This window comes from Sorex fumeus, unplaced genomic scaffold, assembly GCF_029834395.1.
Source record: "Sorex fumeus unplaced genomic scaffold, SorFum_2.1 ptg000008l, whole genome shotgun sequence".
In the NCBI taxonomy this organism is placed as follows: Eukaryota; Metazoa; Chordata; class Mammalia; order Eulipotyphla; family Soricidae; genus Sorex; species Sorex fumeus.
The window spans coordinates 34,357,148-34,373,839 of record NW_026606065.1 but is presented as its reverse complement, the minus strand read 5'-3'; the positions used below and the strand labels follow the sequence as shown (position 1 = coordinate 34,373,839).

The 16,692-nt window shown below is 40.7% G+C and overlaps 1 protein-coding gene across 2 annotated transcripts in view; it reads left to right on the top strand.

The window, feature by feature from the left end:
• The window catches only part of GPC6 (glypican 6), a 1,218,346-nt gene extending 1,203,413 nt beyond the window's left edge, over positions 1-14,933 (top strand). For both annotated transcript variants that reach the window (XM_056109790.1, XM_056109789.1), the window contains 2 exons: positions 2,525-2,700; positions 10,265-14,933. In XM_056109790.1, the coding sequence (XP_055965765.1) occupies positions 2,525-2,700; positions 10,265-10,467 (379 nt within the window). In that variant the 3' untranslated portion in view covers positions 10,468-14,933. The remainder of the gene's footprint in view (positions 1-2,524; positions 2,701-10,264) is intronic.
• Positions 14,934-16,692: the final 1,759 nt, after the last annotated feature.

The window sequence follows — 16,692 nt, the reverse complement described above, 5'->3', positions numbered from 1 at the left end:
GAGAGAGGAAAAAAAGGAAATGCCCTGCCACAGAGGCAGAGTGGGATGGGGGGATAGGGGGTGGGAGGGATACTGGGATCAGTGGTGGTGGAAAATGGGTACTGGTGAAGAGATGGGTACTCGAACATTGTATAATTGAAACCCAAGCACAAAAATTTTTAAGTCTACAACTGTACCTCATTGTGTTTCACTAATAAAAATTTTTAAAAAAGAAAGAGTTCCTTTTGGTGAGTGGTGCCCTACAGGTGCCTGGGTTTGAGCCCCAACTCACTCCTGGGGTGGGTGACTTTGTACAGTGCACAAACATCCAACAGAACCCAGCAGTTTTTCAAAAGAAAGGACAACACACTAAAATCTGAGAATGTAGGAAGAAATAGAGGATTTACCATGGTCTTTCTTTGAAACTTATATTAGAAAGTAGATTGCAGGCAAGGAGAAAATGTAGACCAGGATAGGCAAGCACAAAATGTACCAGAGATAAGATTCCCTAAGGCAAAGAGGAGCTCTTAAAGGGTGTTTGTAGCATAAGAAAATAGGGAGATGACCAGGGGGGCAGGGGGGGGAGAGGGGGTAAGAGGGGGAGAGAGGGAGAGAGAGAGAGAGAGAGAGAGAGAGAGAGAGAAGAAAGTCCCTGCCATAGAGGCAGGCAGGAGGTGGGGTGGCAGTAGGAAAACTGGGGTCATTGGTAGTGGGAAATGGACATTGATGAGGGATGGGTGTTGGATCATTTGATGACTGATCATGAACAGCTTTGTAACTGTGTATCTCAAAGTAACTCAACTAAAAACTAAATAAATAATAAAAATTGCCTTTCATAGAGGCAAGAGGGAGGGAAAAGGGGGCAGACCTTAGTGGAGACAAGTGGACACTGGTGAAGGTTAATGTTGAAGCATTGTATTCCTGAAACACAACCATGAATAACTTCATGACTCACAGTGAGTTTTTTTAAAAATTTCCCCAAAAGGAAAATAGTTATAAATATGATACTTTAGAACAAGTAAAACTTGAATAACCCCCAGCTTCTATTTTACTCTTCTGTTTTACCCAGTACTGATTTAGACCCAACATTCTAGTCCAAAAATAAAAATCCTAATGAGCACCTCAAACACCTGAATACTGACTAAAAGCTATTCAATGTTCCAAATATTTTTTATTAAAATAAAAATCTCTAGGCATTTCTTCTGATTAAAATCTGAGGCATAGTGTCCTGAGTTGAGGAAGAGCATCTGTATAGAAGGAAACTCCCTAACATCAATTTTGCTCAAGCGGGCCCAGAAACGTCTCCATTTTTTTTTTGAGACTTCTTGTTACTGTGTTTGGCATATTGAATATGTCACAGTAGCTTGCCAGGCTTTGCCGTGTGAACAAGATACTCTCGGTAGCTTGAGGCTACCGAGGCTCTCCGAGAGGGGTGGAAGAATCAAACCCGGCTGGACCGGGCTAGCTGCGTGCAAGGCAAATGCACATGTCATTTATAAATTCAGGGTTTTTCAATGTGAAAAATCATAGTCACCATTATTCACTCTACTACTAATGTTCATGCATACCAGATTCTAGCCCCACAACTCCTCCAGTGTACACTCCCCTCCAAAAACTCTATCCACAAAAGACATTTGCACTCCTATGTTCATTGCAGCATTATTCACAATAGCCCAAATCTGGGTACAATGCCAGAGTCTCAGACAAATGGCTAGATAAAGAAACTGGTGTTTCTTTATCACACACAATGGAATGCTACTAGATTATGAGAAAAAAAATGAAATAATGCAATTTGAAGTAAAGTGGTTATAATTGGAGGGAATCATGCTGAGCAAAGCAGCCAGTAGGAGAGAGACAGGCACAGAATGATCTCTCTCATATATGGGATATAAAGATGCATAATAGAGGCTGGAGTGATAGTGCAGCAGGTAGGGTATTTGCCTTGCATGCAGCCAACCTGGGTTCTATTCCCAGCATCCCATATGGTCTCCCGAGCACCACCAGGAGTAATTCTTGAGTGCAGAGCCAGGAGCAACCCCTGAGCATCGCAGGTTGTGACCCCAAAAGAAAAAACAAACAAACAAAGAAGCACAATAAGGGAATAACAAATATCCCAAAGCAATAGAATCCGTGAACTGGACTACAGAACCGAACTTACAAGGGTAGCAAGAAACAAGTTCATTTTTTAGCTAGCAAAATTCACTGGAGAACTGTACCAAACTCTAACGTTTGGGGTAGAGGGACTAGGAGAGGATCTTTTTGAATAGCAAGTTCTATAAATCCCCTACCGAGTGTTCATTTTTAGACAAACCTACCAACAAATACAATACCATTTTTAAAAGAACAAGAAACCTATTCTGAAGCCATTTTAACCATATCTCCCTTAAGAAAATCAATTCCTTGTCTTCAGTGATATTTTTTTTCTACAGAAACCAAGTCCAATGTTTGCTGCTATTTTGTCTTCCCACTAGAAAGAACAAGACTCACACTGCTTTTGAGTTCCTCCGTCCTCACCCAATCTGTTATCTCCCTCTCTGCCATGCAGGTACTTGCCTGAGATCATGAACGATGGACTGACCAACCAGATCAACAATCCTGAGGTGGACGTGGACATCACCCGCCCTGACACCTTCATCAGGCAGCAGATCATGGCTCTGCGTGTGATGTCGAACAAACTAAAGAATGCGTACAATGGAAACGACGTCAACTTCCAGGACACAAGTAAGCAAACCTAATCAGTAGCTGTACCCTCCGTAATCAAAAGTGGATGTTCACAGAAATGTAAGAGGATGCTTGATCTTAAGGGTGTGAACTGCCACGTCTACATGGACAGGTTTTACTTCGCAATTCTAGCTGATGGTGTATCGCCAACATAGGATATGATTGTACTGTAGACTTCCTGACAACAATACATGTCTGCAATCCATTGAGCAGTAATCGGTATTGGGGAGAGTTTGAACCACTTATGCTGGAGTTTGGGGTGACCGGCCATGTAGCAAAAATGGGAGGTCTGAAGAATTCCTTCAGAGAGAGGGGTCTCTTCTCCCAAACTCATGTCCCTGGATTATCCTCAGTGGAAAAGATCCAGGGTCTCGGGTTTGGAGACCTGGAGATATTTCAAATCTATCTCAACTTAGTGCCCAAATTCATGCTATATTTCAGAGGTAGGCTTGTTCATGTTAACTTAACCAGGGCTTCTCATTCCACCAAGCCTCTCTCTATTTCTACTTTTCACTTACCTGAGTATATTTATAAAATGAGTCTCTCTTTTTGTACCCACATTTGATCAGTGGGTGTACACCATCTCAATACCCGCTCCCTTTCATCAGCCAGAATCATTACAGTATGACACATGAAGTATTTTGCTTTGTTTAGGGCCATACCTAATGGTGCTAAGGGCTTACTCCAGGCTCTGCACTCAGGGATCACTTCTGGCAGGCTCAGGGACCCTATGGGGTGCCAGGAATCAAACCTTGGTTCGTCCCATGCAAAGCAAATTCCTTACTCAATGTATGATCTCTCAGCCTCAGTCACATGTAGCATTTTATCCTCCCAGGATACTTTACCATCTTTACACAGAGAATTATACCAAACTTTTTTAAGAGAATATTTTATTATTCTCCAGAAATATTCTTTTAAATATTAATTTAAATATTTACTGTTTACTTCTTTAAAAAATATTATACCATACATTTTTCCCCTCTAGAAACATTGTGTATCTTTAATCTTGTGTCAGACTTGCTCAGTCTACAAAATTGGTAGCAGTACTTTAGCAGGATTCTCACTAAACTGAGGACACTAAATTATAAAAAAAACAGTTTCAGTAGAAAAGACATCTGCACCTATATGTTCATTGCAGCACTGTTCACAATAGCCAGGATTTGGAAACAACCCAAGTACCCGAGAATAGATGACTGATTAAAGGAACTTAGGTACATCTACACAATGGAGTATTATGCAGGTTTTAGGAAATATGAAGTTACGAAATTTTCTTATAAGTGGATGGTCATGGAGAGTATCATCCTAAGTGAAATGAGTCAGAAAGAGAGGGACAGACATAGAATGACTGAACTTGTTTGTGGAATATAAAATAACATAATATGAGGTCAACACTCAAGGACAGTAGACACAAGGGCCAGGAATATTGCTCCATGGTTGGAAGCCTGGCTCATGAGCTGGGGGAGAAGGCGGATGAAATAAAGAAGGGATCACTAAGTCAATGATGGTTGGAGAGATTGTTCAGCTTGGGAGATGTGTGCTGAAAGGACCAAACATGATGGCCTCTCAGTATCTGTATTGCAAAAAATAATGCCCAAAAGTAGAGAGAGAGTAAGGGGGAAATTATCTGCCATAGAAGAAGGGGGAGGGTGGATGGTGGGGCTGGGTACTGGGAACATTAATGGTGGATGATATGCACAGGTAGAGGGATGGGTGTTCGACCACTGTATGACTGAAACTCAAACGTGAAAGCTTTGTAACTGTATCTCATGTGATTCAATACAAAAAAAGTCAGAAAAAGAAATAGTTTCAATAAATAACATTCAGTTTACCTAATCAAAATGGTTTTCATCTGCAAGTTCATCCACTCAAGCAACAAAGTGACATTTTTGCTTTCTTATTTTCCTATCAAACATTTCTTATTTCCCCAGCTGGGAAGTGGGGAGACTGCCCTAAATCCAGTCTCCGCCCTGGTCCCAGATGCTAAAGAAGGCTTCTCACTCCAACAGCACAGGCTAGAATCCCTATTTTATCACTGTTGAATTTAGAGTCATGAACAAATTGCATAAGTCTCATGATTCTTTCCAATGAAGATTCTCAGTGGAGAGATTCCACTGAGGCCATAGGTGAAAAAGCTAAAATAACACCTGGTGTGCTGTAGACTCCCTTCCTATTCCCCTCTGTCCAGTTATGCACACACAGGAAGCATTAATTTTCATCTCTGAAATATAGAGGAAACAGTAAAATGCGATGAAATTTTACACTTGACAGTTTTATTAAAGATCACAAAATATCAGCAATGATTTGAAAGGCGATTGAGTGCACTTTGTAGGAAACTAACTACAATTAAGTTCTTTGTCTAATTGGGTTCAAGAAGATTAACCATAGAGGCAAGTTTTGGGTTTTCTGGTGTTTGGGTGATCTTTTACCTGTGTCCTTACAGAGAGAGTTCTCTATAAAATTTTTCTTTAACATAAAAATGGATTGGCCAATGATTCCATAATTTGTTGAGGGAGGGGAGAAGAGCTTGTGTGCTTGATTTAATGAGATAGAAAGAAATAAATTTCATGTTTTAGACATTAAGTCACCTAAGTCCTTTGCCATCATCCTACCAACCTTTCCCTTATAGAAAATGTTAGCGGTTTGCTCTATTTTAAGTGACTCATTTAATACCTGAGTACAAGCTAATTATTAACCCATAGGCTAGCATTCTTCAACCTTTTTACACCTTCAGTCCAGTTTCTGCAGGGTGCCCTATAGACTGTATTCACGCCCTTGATAAGATCTTCTTTTGTATATAATAGCCTTCTTTGATCTTGCTACTTTAACTATAATAATAATCATAATAATAATAACTATTATTATTATAAGAATTATCTCTACCTGTGATTTTTGTCATTCTGATTAGGATGTGTCTTGGAGTAATTTTATGCAGGTTTCTTTTAGCAGGTACCCTTTAGGCTTCCTGGCCCTGGGTGCCTGTACTCTCCTGCTCTGGGGACTTCTCTGCAATGGTGTCAGTGACTGTTGCTTCTTCATCAGGGTTGCCTTTCTGGTCCTCTGGGACCCCGATAATTCTTATGTTGTTCCTCTTGAATTCATCCCAAAGTTTTCTTGTCAGCTGTTCGTTTACTTTTAAACATGTTTCCATCTTCTGCTCTTCTCTGCAGGTTTTCTACACTTCATCTTGGAGCTCACGGATTCTGTCCTCAGCAGCCTGTAGAAAATGTTACTCTGCTGCTGAGGCCTTCCGGAGAGTTTTTCTTTCACCTGCCAAGTTCCCCAGCTCTGTCTTTTCTGTTTGTAGTTTCCACATTTCTGCTCTCATATCCTCTTGCATTTTATTGGTGGTCCATTCCATTGTTTATTTGAGTCCTTCATACATCGTCAACAATTCCTCTCTAAATTCCTTATCAGAGAGATGCTATAGCCCACTATTACTGATGGAGTCTTCTGGGCTAGTATCTTCACTCACTAAGCATGGCGGGGTTCTGCATTGCTTGCTCCATGTGACATTTTCAGTTTGGAGTTGATTTTTGTGAGTTTCTATGTGGCTAGGTGACTATAGTTAGGGAGTCCTTGTATGCTGACAGTGAGTTACTATAGTTAGGGTGTCTTTGTATGCTGATAGTGAGTTATTATAGTAGGGGTCTTTGTAGGCTGGCAGTGAGTTATGGAGAGATGAAGGCACCACAGCCACACTGACCTAGGAGGGCCAGATGGCAATCCTGAGTACCACATTGGCCCCTGATTCTGGCTACTGCTGGCTCACCTCAGTGTCCTGGCCCAGGGCAGGACAGGGCCAAGATGGGTGGCTAGTGCCTTTCCCTTCCTTTTCCACTTTGCAGGTAGGAATCATCCTTGCCTGGGGAAGACAAAATGGCATTCTTGAGTACCAAGCCAGCCCCCAATGCCAGCTGATGCTGGGCTCTCCTCAGTATCTCTTGATAAAAATCATAGCCAGAGAATGCCCATGAGAAAGAATAATTCAAGAGACCTAAGAATTAGTTGACATTGGCATTGCTTCTCTTTTCCTCTCTAACCTTCGGAGGTTATATACATGTCAATCTGCAGTTTAGGAAATGCCCTGAGGAGAGATCTTGCTCCTTTTCCCTTTAAAAGAGAATAAAAATCAGCCATAATCCAAAGCATTTCTTAGCTCTAACCTTAGCACTGAATTTGGCTCTATTTTAGGACAGTGTATGGCACACAAACCATTATCACATCTTGTAGCTATCATCACCTTTATTGCTTTTGACATTTTTCAAAAGTGCCCCTTACGTATCTGTATTTGTGATTCCTTTTCAGAAAGATAGGGCCATTATTTTTCACAGCTGGAATCTCCTGTCATTATTTGCTTACCACATTTCTAATATTCTAAATCTCTTCAATAATATCTTTGCAAAGGTTATGTTACTTCTTATTCATAATGGCCATGTTTAGAATAATTCCCTTAGCAATTCTGATATCTCTAAATTTAATTAATGGGCATTTTCCTCCTTGTAAAGGCCACTAAAGATAAATCAGAGAAAATGTTAAGAACCTGGATAGTGTATCAAGTGATCTTATCTGATATTTAGATATTCTTTTTTAAAAAATAATAATTGCGCTAAATTGTGCCTGGCTCATTCAGGACAACATAAGAATAGTCCCTTTATTACCTGGACCTTCGCATCTTGACCTGTAGCAACAACCAGCCAAAATGGCTCCAGTTTTCAGCAATACTCAACTAGCGCTTTTTCATTTTCAGGCCGGCACTTGGTGTATATTAGGGCCCTCAGATAAAACCATTGAGGGGCCAGAGTGATAGCATGGTGTGTAGGGCATTTGCCTTGCACATGGCTGACCCAGGTTCAATCCCCAGCACTACATATGGTCTCTCCCGAGCTCACCAGGAGTGATCCCTGAGTTGTCAAAGTCAGAAGTAAACCCTGGGCACTGCCAGGTGTGGCCCCAAAAATGAACAAAAACAAACAAATCATTGAGTAAGCAAGGGAAATAGCAGATGTCCTTATCTGCTTCCCATCTTCCTGAGTCATCCCAGCAACACTATTTCACTGATACCCCAAGAAATTCTATAAAAAAAAATATTATGACTCTTCTTATTTTTCCAATGGATGAAGGAGAGCCTCATTAATTTACCTTAATCCTATTAAATAAAAAGTGATCTTAATATCCAGGTCATCGCTGATGTCAGAATCCTATTTCTTTTCCACCGGGCATCATTCATTGACAGCACAAAGTTTGGTGTTCTCTTTCCATTGGGGGTTAAGGGAGGCATGGCAGGGGTGTCTTCACACATACTCTGCAAGGAAAACATTATTGTCTGTATAGATGAGAAACCCAGCAGGAGTTGAGCAAAACTACTAAAGCACATTTCTTTATGAAGCAAATTTTTATTGTGCACCTACTCTATGCCGGGACCCACTGAAGACAAGAGTGACACAGATATGAATAGTAGAAAACAAGGTCTCAACTCTCAACAAATTTACCTTGTGATGGAGGAGACAAGAGACCACCAAACAAGTCATGGGTACAGTAGCCAGTGGTCGTAAGAGCTTTCACAAAGCTGGTGACTGCTAATGCACCATCTGAGACTCTGGTCTGAGATGCAATTTTGGAAAGAAGAGGGACTGATGCAGTGAGCTCTGAGACTAGGGCAGTCCCCCAAGTCAAATGGGCAAGCAAAGAAGATGCCATACTGAGATGGACAGGCACTGGGCACCAGTTTTATGCAAATAAAGGCGAGCTCTTTCTGCACAAGCCAGATTTTATATGCACTCAGCTTCGAAGGCCACACGTGGATGGAGAGTTAGGCTTTACATAAATGAGTGAATATGGCTATGTTCAGTAGAGCCAAGTGAAGTCCATCCTTGTTCTTAGGAGAACAGTGTAAGGGGGAAGTAGTGATTAATAATAATAATAATAATGTCATTATCACTGTCCTCCCATTGTTCATTGATTTGCTTGAGTGGGCCCAGTAACGTCTCCATTTTGAGACTTGTTGTTACTGTGTTTGACATATTGAATACATCACGGGTAGCTTGCCAGGCTTTGCTGTGCGGGCGAGATACTCTCGGTAGCTTGCCGAGCCCTCTGAGAGGGGTGGAGGAATCGAACCCGGCTCAGCCGGGCTGACTGCACGCAAGGCAAACACCCTACCGCTGTGCTATCGCTCCAGCCCATAATAATAGTAATAATAATAATAATAATATGTGCATCTTTAGCTGTATGTTGCTGTTCCTTTGAGTTCCAACTTGCATGGTGGGTATTTTTAATACCATCCTTTTAGGGATATAACTCAGTGACAGAGCTTATGCAGCTAGGAATGTTGAGAAATGGTTTTTCCCCAAGGACACATTGCACACTGGGTCTAAGTAGATGTGGGATGAAGGATGACCAGTGCGTGGAGAAACAGCCTCTAGAAGCAGCTGATGGCGGCTTACTTTATTACCCAATACACACATATTTTATAGAGGGTCTCGGCTTACAGGAAGGTCTAATCAGATAAAGTTTAGCATTATTGGCCTATTACTTTTCTTCTCTGCTATGCTCTGGTCCAATCCCATTCAAGGCTAGATGCTGCGGTTAGGACAGTTTCTGTGTCTTTGTCACATGTGACTAGAAGGTTGAGTGAGGCTCAAGGCCAAACGCGTGGTGCTGACACCCTGTTTTTCTAATTTTCCCAGTTACTCCCTCATGCGAGGCTTCCCTTCTGGATTGCTTTGCAAGATCGGCTTTTATCTGCTCCCGTGGCCATGCTCTAAATAGGAAGACCTTGGTTTGATTTGTGGCACCAAGTTTGCTTAATCTCTGAAACGCTTTATAAAAACATGAGATCCGGGGCTGGAGCAATAGCACAGCGGGTGGGGCATTCGCCTTGCATGCAGCAGACCCAGGTTCGATTCCCAACATCCCATAGGGTCCCCTGAGCACCACCAGGAGTAATTCCTGAGTGCAAAGCCAGGAGTAGCCCCTGTACATTGCTGGGTGTGACCCAAAAAGAAAAAGGAAAAAAAATGAGATCAGCTGAGAATAATGGTATTGAGATGCAAAAAGGAATGTAGAATTTCTCCAAGCAACTTCAACATTGGTGAAACACAAGTCACCTTTTTGACACCAGCCTGATAGGTTTGGCCTCGCCAGAAGGTCTGAGAAGCTTGTCCATTTCCTAGGTTAGGGTCACTCCCTCTGTTAACTAAAACCATCTTTCCCACATTGACTCCTATTCAGTCCACTTGCTCATCCACTGATTCAAAATAAGTTCTTGGGGCCTGGAGCAATAGCCCAGTGGGAAGGGTGTTTGCCTTGCACACGGCCAACCTGGGTTCCATTCCCAGCATCCCATATGGTCCCCCAAGCACTGCCAGGAGGAATCCCTGTGCATCGCTGGGTGTGACCCAAAAGGCAAAAATAGTAATAATAATAATAATAATTTCTTGGGGCAGGGTGGAGGGTCCTTGGACAGAAAGCTGTCCTCTTCTGCCACCTGAGGCATATCTGCAACATCCCTCCCTACCCAGGTGTGGTCTAATTTTCTTTCTCCATCTGTCTCCCCCACCCCCAGGTGATGAATCCAGCGGCTCCGGCAGCGGCAGCGGGTGCATGGACGACGTATGTCCCACAGAGTTTGAGTTTGTCACCACCGAGGCCCCTGCAGTGGATCCCGACCGGAGAGAAGTGGACTCCTCCGCTACCCGGCTGGGTCTCTCATTGCTCTCAGGCTTTCTCGTCTGCATGGTCTTGACACTGCAGAGACTGGGCAGATAATCCTGGGTCTCGGGTCCCACGAAACTGCATCTTAGCTCTCTGAACAGCCAACACACTTCTTTTCTTACTCTTGGCCAATGGGACCATGCCACCGCAGCGGAGCGTTTTCTATGAGAAGAGGGCAGTACTGCACTCTGCCTCCCTTTTTGTTTTCCCAAAGAGTACCGGGTGCCAGACTGGACTGCTTCCTCTCTCCTTCAGCTCTCTGTGGGGACCTTGTTTATTCTAGAGAATTCTTACTCAAAACTTTCGTACCAGGAGATTTTCTTACCTTCATTTGCTTTTATGCTGCAGAAGTAAAGGAATCTCACGTTGTGAGTTCCCCCTCTCCCCCCAGTTTTAAAAAAAAAAGCATAGGAAGAACATAATTGTCCTTGCAAAATCGGGCCAAACCCCAAGACAACCGCATTTTCAACAAAGAAGCAAACAAGAAAGAACCATAGCTTGGGCATTGCCAGCAACTTCCCTTATAGGCTTTTGGGGATTTTTTTTTTTTTGGCTTTTATCATTTTGTTTTTGTTTCTTGTAACAAATAGAGTTTACTAATGCTTCTAGGGAGAAAGCTTGAGACTTTTATTTTTAATGTAGTGAAAATAGCTCTTGTCTTGGAGGTACCGTCTTGCACTCTCCGTCTCGCCCTCTACCTACACAAAACCAAACTGATTTGGGGGTACTGACGATCAAATTAGAATTCCATCTTGAATCTGAAAGCAAAAAAATTGCCACCATTCAGCACCTCTCTCACACAGCCCAGTTTCAGTTTTAGAATTGGCACCATTTTTCTGAATTCTTGGCATGTCTGTCCACTGAATCCAATTGGCACTATTTCTTCCTTCTTCAGTTACTCGTGGATACCCCTCAAACCATCCATCTCCAGTGGGGAAATAAAGACAGCAGTCTTCCACCATTCTATCGCTTTGCTTTTGGCCACAAATTTGACCTTAGTTCAGTGTCTCTGCCCCTGGGCTCATGCCCTTCCCCAGATAAAAGTTCTTCCAATGAACTGCTAAGCAATTCAATCCACAAATGAGTTTTCTTTTTTCTAACTTTTTGGCTTTGTGTCAATTGGTTTCAGCATCCCAAGGGCATTCTCTTCCAAAATAACTCACAACAACAAAAGTAAGACAAAAAAATTATATATATAGTATTGACATGGAGATTTGTTTCACTTTTTTAGTCTTAGTATGATCATCTATTTTTATATCTATATATAAATATATATAAATCACAGATTTTAACTTCTTAATTCCAAGCTCAGGGTTGACACACCTTTGTAATGAAAATGTTTTGTCAACCAGCTCTTCTTGCTTTGTGCTGCTCAGAGAAATGAGTCCCCCCGGGATCTGTGAGCACCAAGAATCAAGAAAGAGAACTTTTTACGTATCTAACTGTCCATTTATTAGAAGTTTGCCAGGGCACACCCCCTTTGTCATGAGCGTGCTTTGGCCCAGGTGCTCCAGACTAGACCGAGCTCATGGCGAGAGCCAGGAGGGTGCAGGACTTCCCTGGTGATGGAAACCGTGTGCATAAAGAGCATGTTCTCCATGGGCCACCATTGTTTTGATGTACACCGCTTTCAGCCGAGGAGCCCTGCTTGGCATGTGGATGTATGACCCAACTCAAGAGGCCGAGGGAGAGCCACAACCTAAGCCATCTGCCACGTGTGTCAACGCTGGGCCTCAGCTTGCCCTGGCAGAGAGAAGCAAAATAAACCAAACTGGGGCTTTATGAATACAGCTGGCAATCCATGTGTTTCTTGGTTTTTCTGATGCATCTGGGGTTGGGAGAGGTAATGTTTCAAGACACCATAGTATGCTGGTCACATTTTAATTAACCCATTGACAGTAAGGACACGTAAATGGTATTTTTTGATCTCTGCTCTCACGGCAATTATAATTAGTTATTGATTTAGTCATCACTTTTAAGTAGAACACATGTGGCACACTAGTATTAAGTATATTTGAGCACTTTTGCAAAACTGAAAAGTATTTAGAAGCACCTATTGCTGTTTTATGCCTAATGAAATATGAACTATAGGATTCCAAGAGACTTTGTGGCATCTTTTTGTTTAGATCTTTATGAGATTAACACTTGATCTAATTCACCATTATATGCGGCTAGAAAAGCATCCATTTCACAGCCAGACTTTGACTTCCGATGACACATTAGACCTCTCTACCAAGGCTCAGACATTTCTCTTTCCCGTTGTATACTCAAAAATCAGTATTGTCTTTTCTTCAATAAGGTGCAATACAAATTCGATCAACCTTCATTTCCTAGGATATTTGATAATGACTTTCTTAATGACTTTAGTCTCCAAACCTTTTCTTTCGAAATATCTCTGCATTGTCTTCTACGAAAACAGAATGAATTCCTTTTCCCCTGTGCTTTGACCCCAGAAAAGAGTTTTATGCATGTGTATGAATACACGCCTCATAAATTAGAGTGAACCCAGGTTTCATTCATACTAAAAGCAGATGACATAGAAATGCCTGCATTTCCCACAATCTTCATGTGGAGGGTCAGCGATCCATAGGAAATGAAAAAACTATTAGTTCATGTCACCAGATTATTAGCCAACCTGCATGAACGTGGTCAAGGCTTTATTCAGATCATAGTTTCTAGTTCTCATCTTCTCCCGCATCATATAATTTTCAGACCAATTTCACATGGAAATTTTTTTTCTGCCCTAATGGAATTGGTATCATCCAATTACCCCATTTCAGTAAGTATTGTGAAATATCTCCCCACTCCCTCCCCCACCCCACCAAATTGTTTCCTCTCATTTCAGCATAGTGAGAGGGGATATGGTGATGCTCCCTTATTTTTACAGATCTGCCCTCATTTGCTTGGATGTCCCCTAAATTCTGCGATCACATATTACCCTCTGTTTTGAATAGAGAGGAATGGGCTCACAGATTTAAAATCAGACTCTAGAAATTGTCGGGTGATGCTCATAACTGCAAACACTTAGCTTATTGAAGTGCCTCTATTTACATGTTCTTTAGTTATAATATGTATTTTTCTAACAGAAATACACGTCTGTACTTGGTGTATATTATACTTTGTATATGTTCTAACAAGAGCTAATCAGAGGCTAAAGTCTTTAGCAGAGAAGAATGAATTGCAAATTCAGGAATTAGAGACAGCCAAGGCTACCTTTTATCATTTTTTAAAAAGTCACATTGGTACTTTGGTATAACAATGGTAGCGCTAGTAATATGACCCCTTTACAATGGCTTATCCAAATAAGTAACTTGTATTATGTGCTTTAAATGTAAGGAATAGAAACTAGTATTTTGCCTCCATGGAAAAACACCGATTCATTGATAAACAGTAGTAATTATTACAGTAACATTCTGCATAAATCAAGCACATTGAAAATATTACTGGATGCCAGATCCTGATGTTTAATTTATGTTCCCTGCTGCAGACATTAGACTGCCTAAATTCTTTAGCCATTACATACATGTTTTGGCTATACTCTAAACACCAACTGAAATTCCCAGGGAGAATGCAAACTTAGCAAATTCCTGAGTTCTGATTCCTTTATAACTCCTCTTTGCAAGGCGTATTGCTGGGTGGGGTTTGATTAAAGGTAGAAAGAAATGTTAGTAAGTGCAAGTTTTGACTTCTCCCAAACTTGCCGAAATTCAATCATTTTCATTTACAACACTAACAGATCTGACTTTTAACTTAAAAGTGGGGGAAGGAAATGGTTTAGCTTCATCAACAGAAGAGTAAAGGAGACCATAACTCACAAATTTGCAATATGTTCTTCCTTGGTGGAAACATTAGCTAGTGTTTGTTTTAGGCCAAGTTATACACATAGATTATTGATTTGTGTGCATTCTCGAGCCTTGCTATACCACAGTTGGCTACCGCCAAGAACTCAGCTTAGGATGAGGACATTTGAACCTTATTCAAAGTTGACTACTTGCTGGAATTTTCGACATAGCCTTTTAATGAGGTACTTACATGAAACGGTTCTTAAAGATGGCTTAGTGGCAAGGTCTCTGTGTGAATATGCATACCCTATAAACAGAACAAATGTGTGCACCAATCAAACCTAAAATTTTATGTGACTGTCAATTGAATATTATTTGGGTTAAGGTTTTTCATTTCTGATTTGGATAGAAAATTGCTATTAATCTTGTATTAAAAATAGTTTTAAAAAATCTACCAGTGCCCTTTCTGCATTTTATTAATTATTGTCAAACTAAATTTCAGAACATTTGATTTGGGTTGTTTGTATGTTTGTTTTAGACCTTCTAAAAACTACATTATTAAAGGAAAGGAAAAAAGAACAGAATCATAGCTAATACTGGTAACACATCAATACACTTGGCATTTGAAATTATCAACTTTTAGAAATTTAGATTATTTAGAGCTTTCTAAACATGTATTGAAAATACTATCTTCTTTTGTATTGGGTTTTCTCTCTAAGATAAAATTTAATATCTTGAGGTGTGTTGTGAATGCTTTATAATTGCAGTCAGAAAAATAAGATAGTATGTGAATCAAAGAACAATTTCTGCATTCATCAAATTGCACTAATTTTTACGTTCTTTAAAGTTTTCATGCTCAGACATACATGCTAAATATTTTGTAATATGCTTAAAGGTGCATTTAGCAAATATTTATTATGCTCTTGCTGCCCTAAACATACTCTACATGTTGTATTACTGGTTGTCAAAACTGCCAGGTGGAAAATTTTCATTATTTTCCTTTGTGAAACCTCATCATTGCAAATATGTTGCTTATTTCAAGAATGATCTATAGACCAACAGTGGTCCTAAGTTCAGTCCCTGTTATTGCATGTTCCCCACTCCAACTCTCCGAGACTTAGGCAACATCCGAATTGTTGACTCATCAGACCCTCACAGCGAAGCCAATGATCCACCTGGGATCCCCCATCTTTTTACCACCAAAACAGAATGGTGTTTAATAAAAAACACATAAAAAGTTATAAAGAATATTCAGTGTTTATAGACATTGTTATACTTTAGCTCGTATACCCAACGTCATCTTGCTTTCTATTGAGAAAGGGATTTTTACAAAGCAACTAAAAGAGCTTTTAGAATAATTTCATCTAGAAAACCAAAATAGAATAAATATTTGGAAATAAGCAGAACCAATTGCGTGGGAAGGAAAAACATCCAAATGGACTTGGGAGGAAAAAAATTAATAAAGCCACAAGCATTCTTATCAAAACATAGTCATATTCCTTTTAATTTATTCTTGAGTTAGATGGGTCAAATATACAAATTTTGTATAAAGTCAAAATACACAAGCAAAACAGATGCATAAAATAAGATGCACAGTATGACACTGACTTTCAAACAACCAATTTGTAAAATCAGAGCAATTAGACATAGAGGGTGATTTCACATCCTAAGAGCTAGAAAGATGGAACCCTAAATGAGTCTGTTCTAATAGACATTCAAAGTTTATTTCACGTGGATACATTTCTATTCCACAGACACACTGATTTGCTGATAAAAGGATGTGACCAAGCATATGTTATTGGCTTACAAACAGGGCAGACAGCAAGTCTGTCTCCCGAGTTGCCTGCTTAAGGAGCTCAAGTTCTTGCACACCTTGGAACATAAAGTAGAGCAAGATCATGGAAATTTTACCCTAAGGAGAGCTTAGGTTCAGACAGAAACAAAAAGAAGCCCAACCAACAAGCTGGATTCAAGGCAAACAGAAGACTTTTTACCAGAATCAAGTCATCTTCTCTTCGGTAAGAACAAATGCTATGGACTTATAAAGCAAAGGGAAAAAATGACCTGGGACATAAGAGTCACCAATCTTTCCAAAGTTATGTAATAATACTGTGCCAGACACAAACGGAGGTGCCAGGGCAAGACCAACATTTTTTGACTCAGTCAACTTAGACCTCGGCAGGGAAGAAACAGATCTCAGGCATGTAAATACTAGGCAAGATCACCAGGAAATGGGATATGCCAAGAGGAAAGAAAACAGGAAACGAGACCAAGTCTAAGCAGGAGACTTTCCTGTAGACCCCAGGTTCTGCAGAGTTGCCCCCATTTCTCAGGTGTCCTCCAGCTGAAATCTTATGACAAGATATAGACACTCACGGAGAAGACCTGGGGGTGGTGATTTCCAGACCAAGGACAAACAAATGTTAAGATCTCAATCCAGAAGTGATGGCTGAGGATTCTGGTGTGGCAAGAGACCAGTGAGTGGGCTAGAGTGATA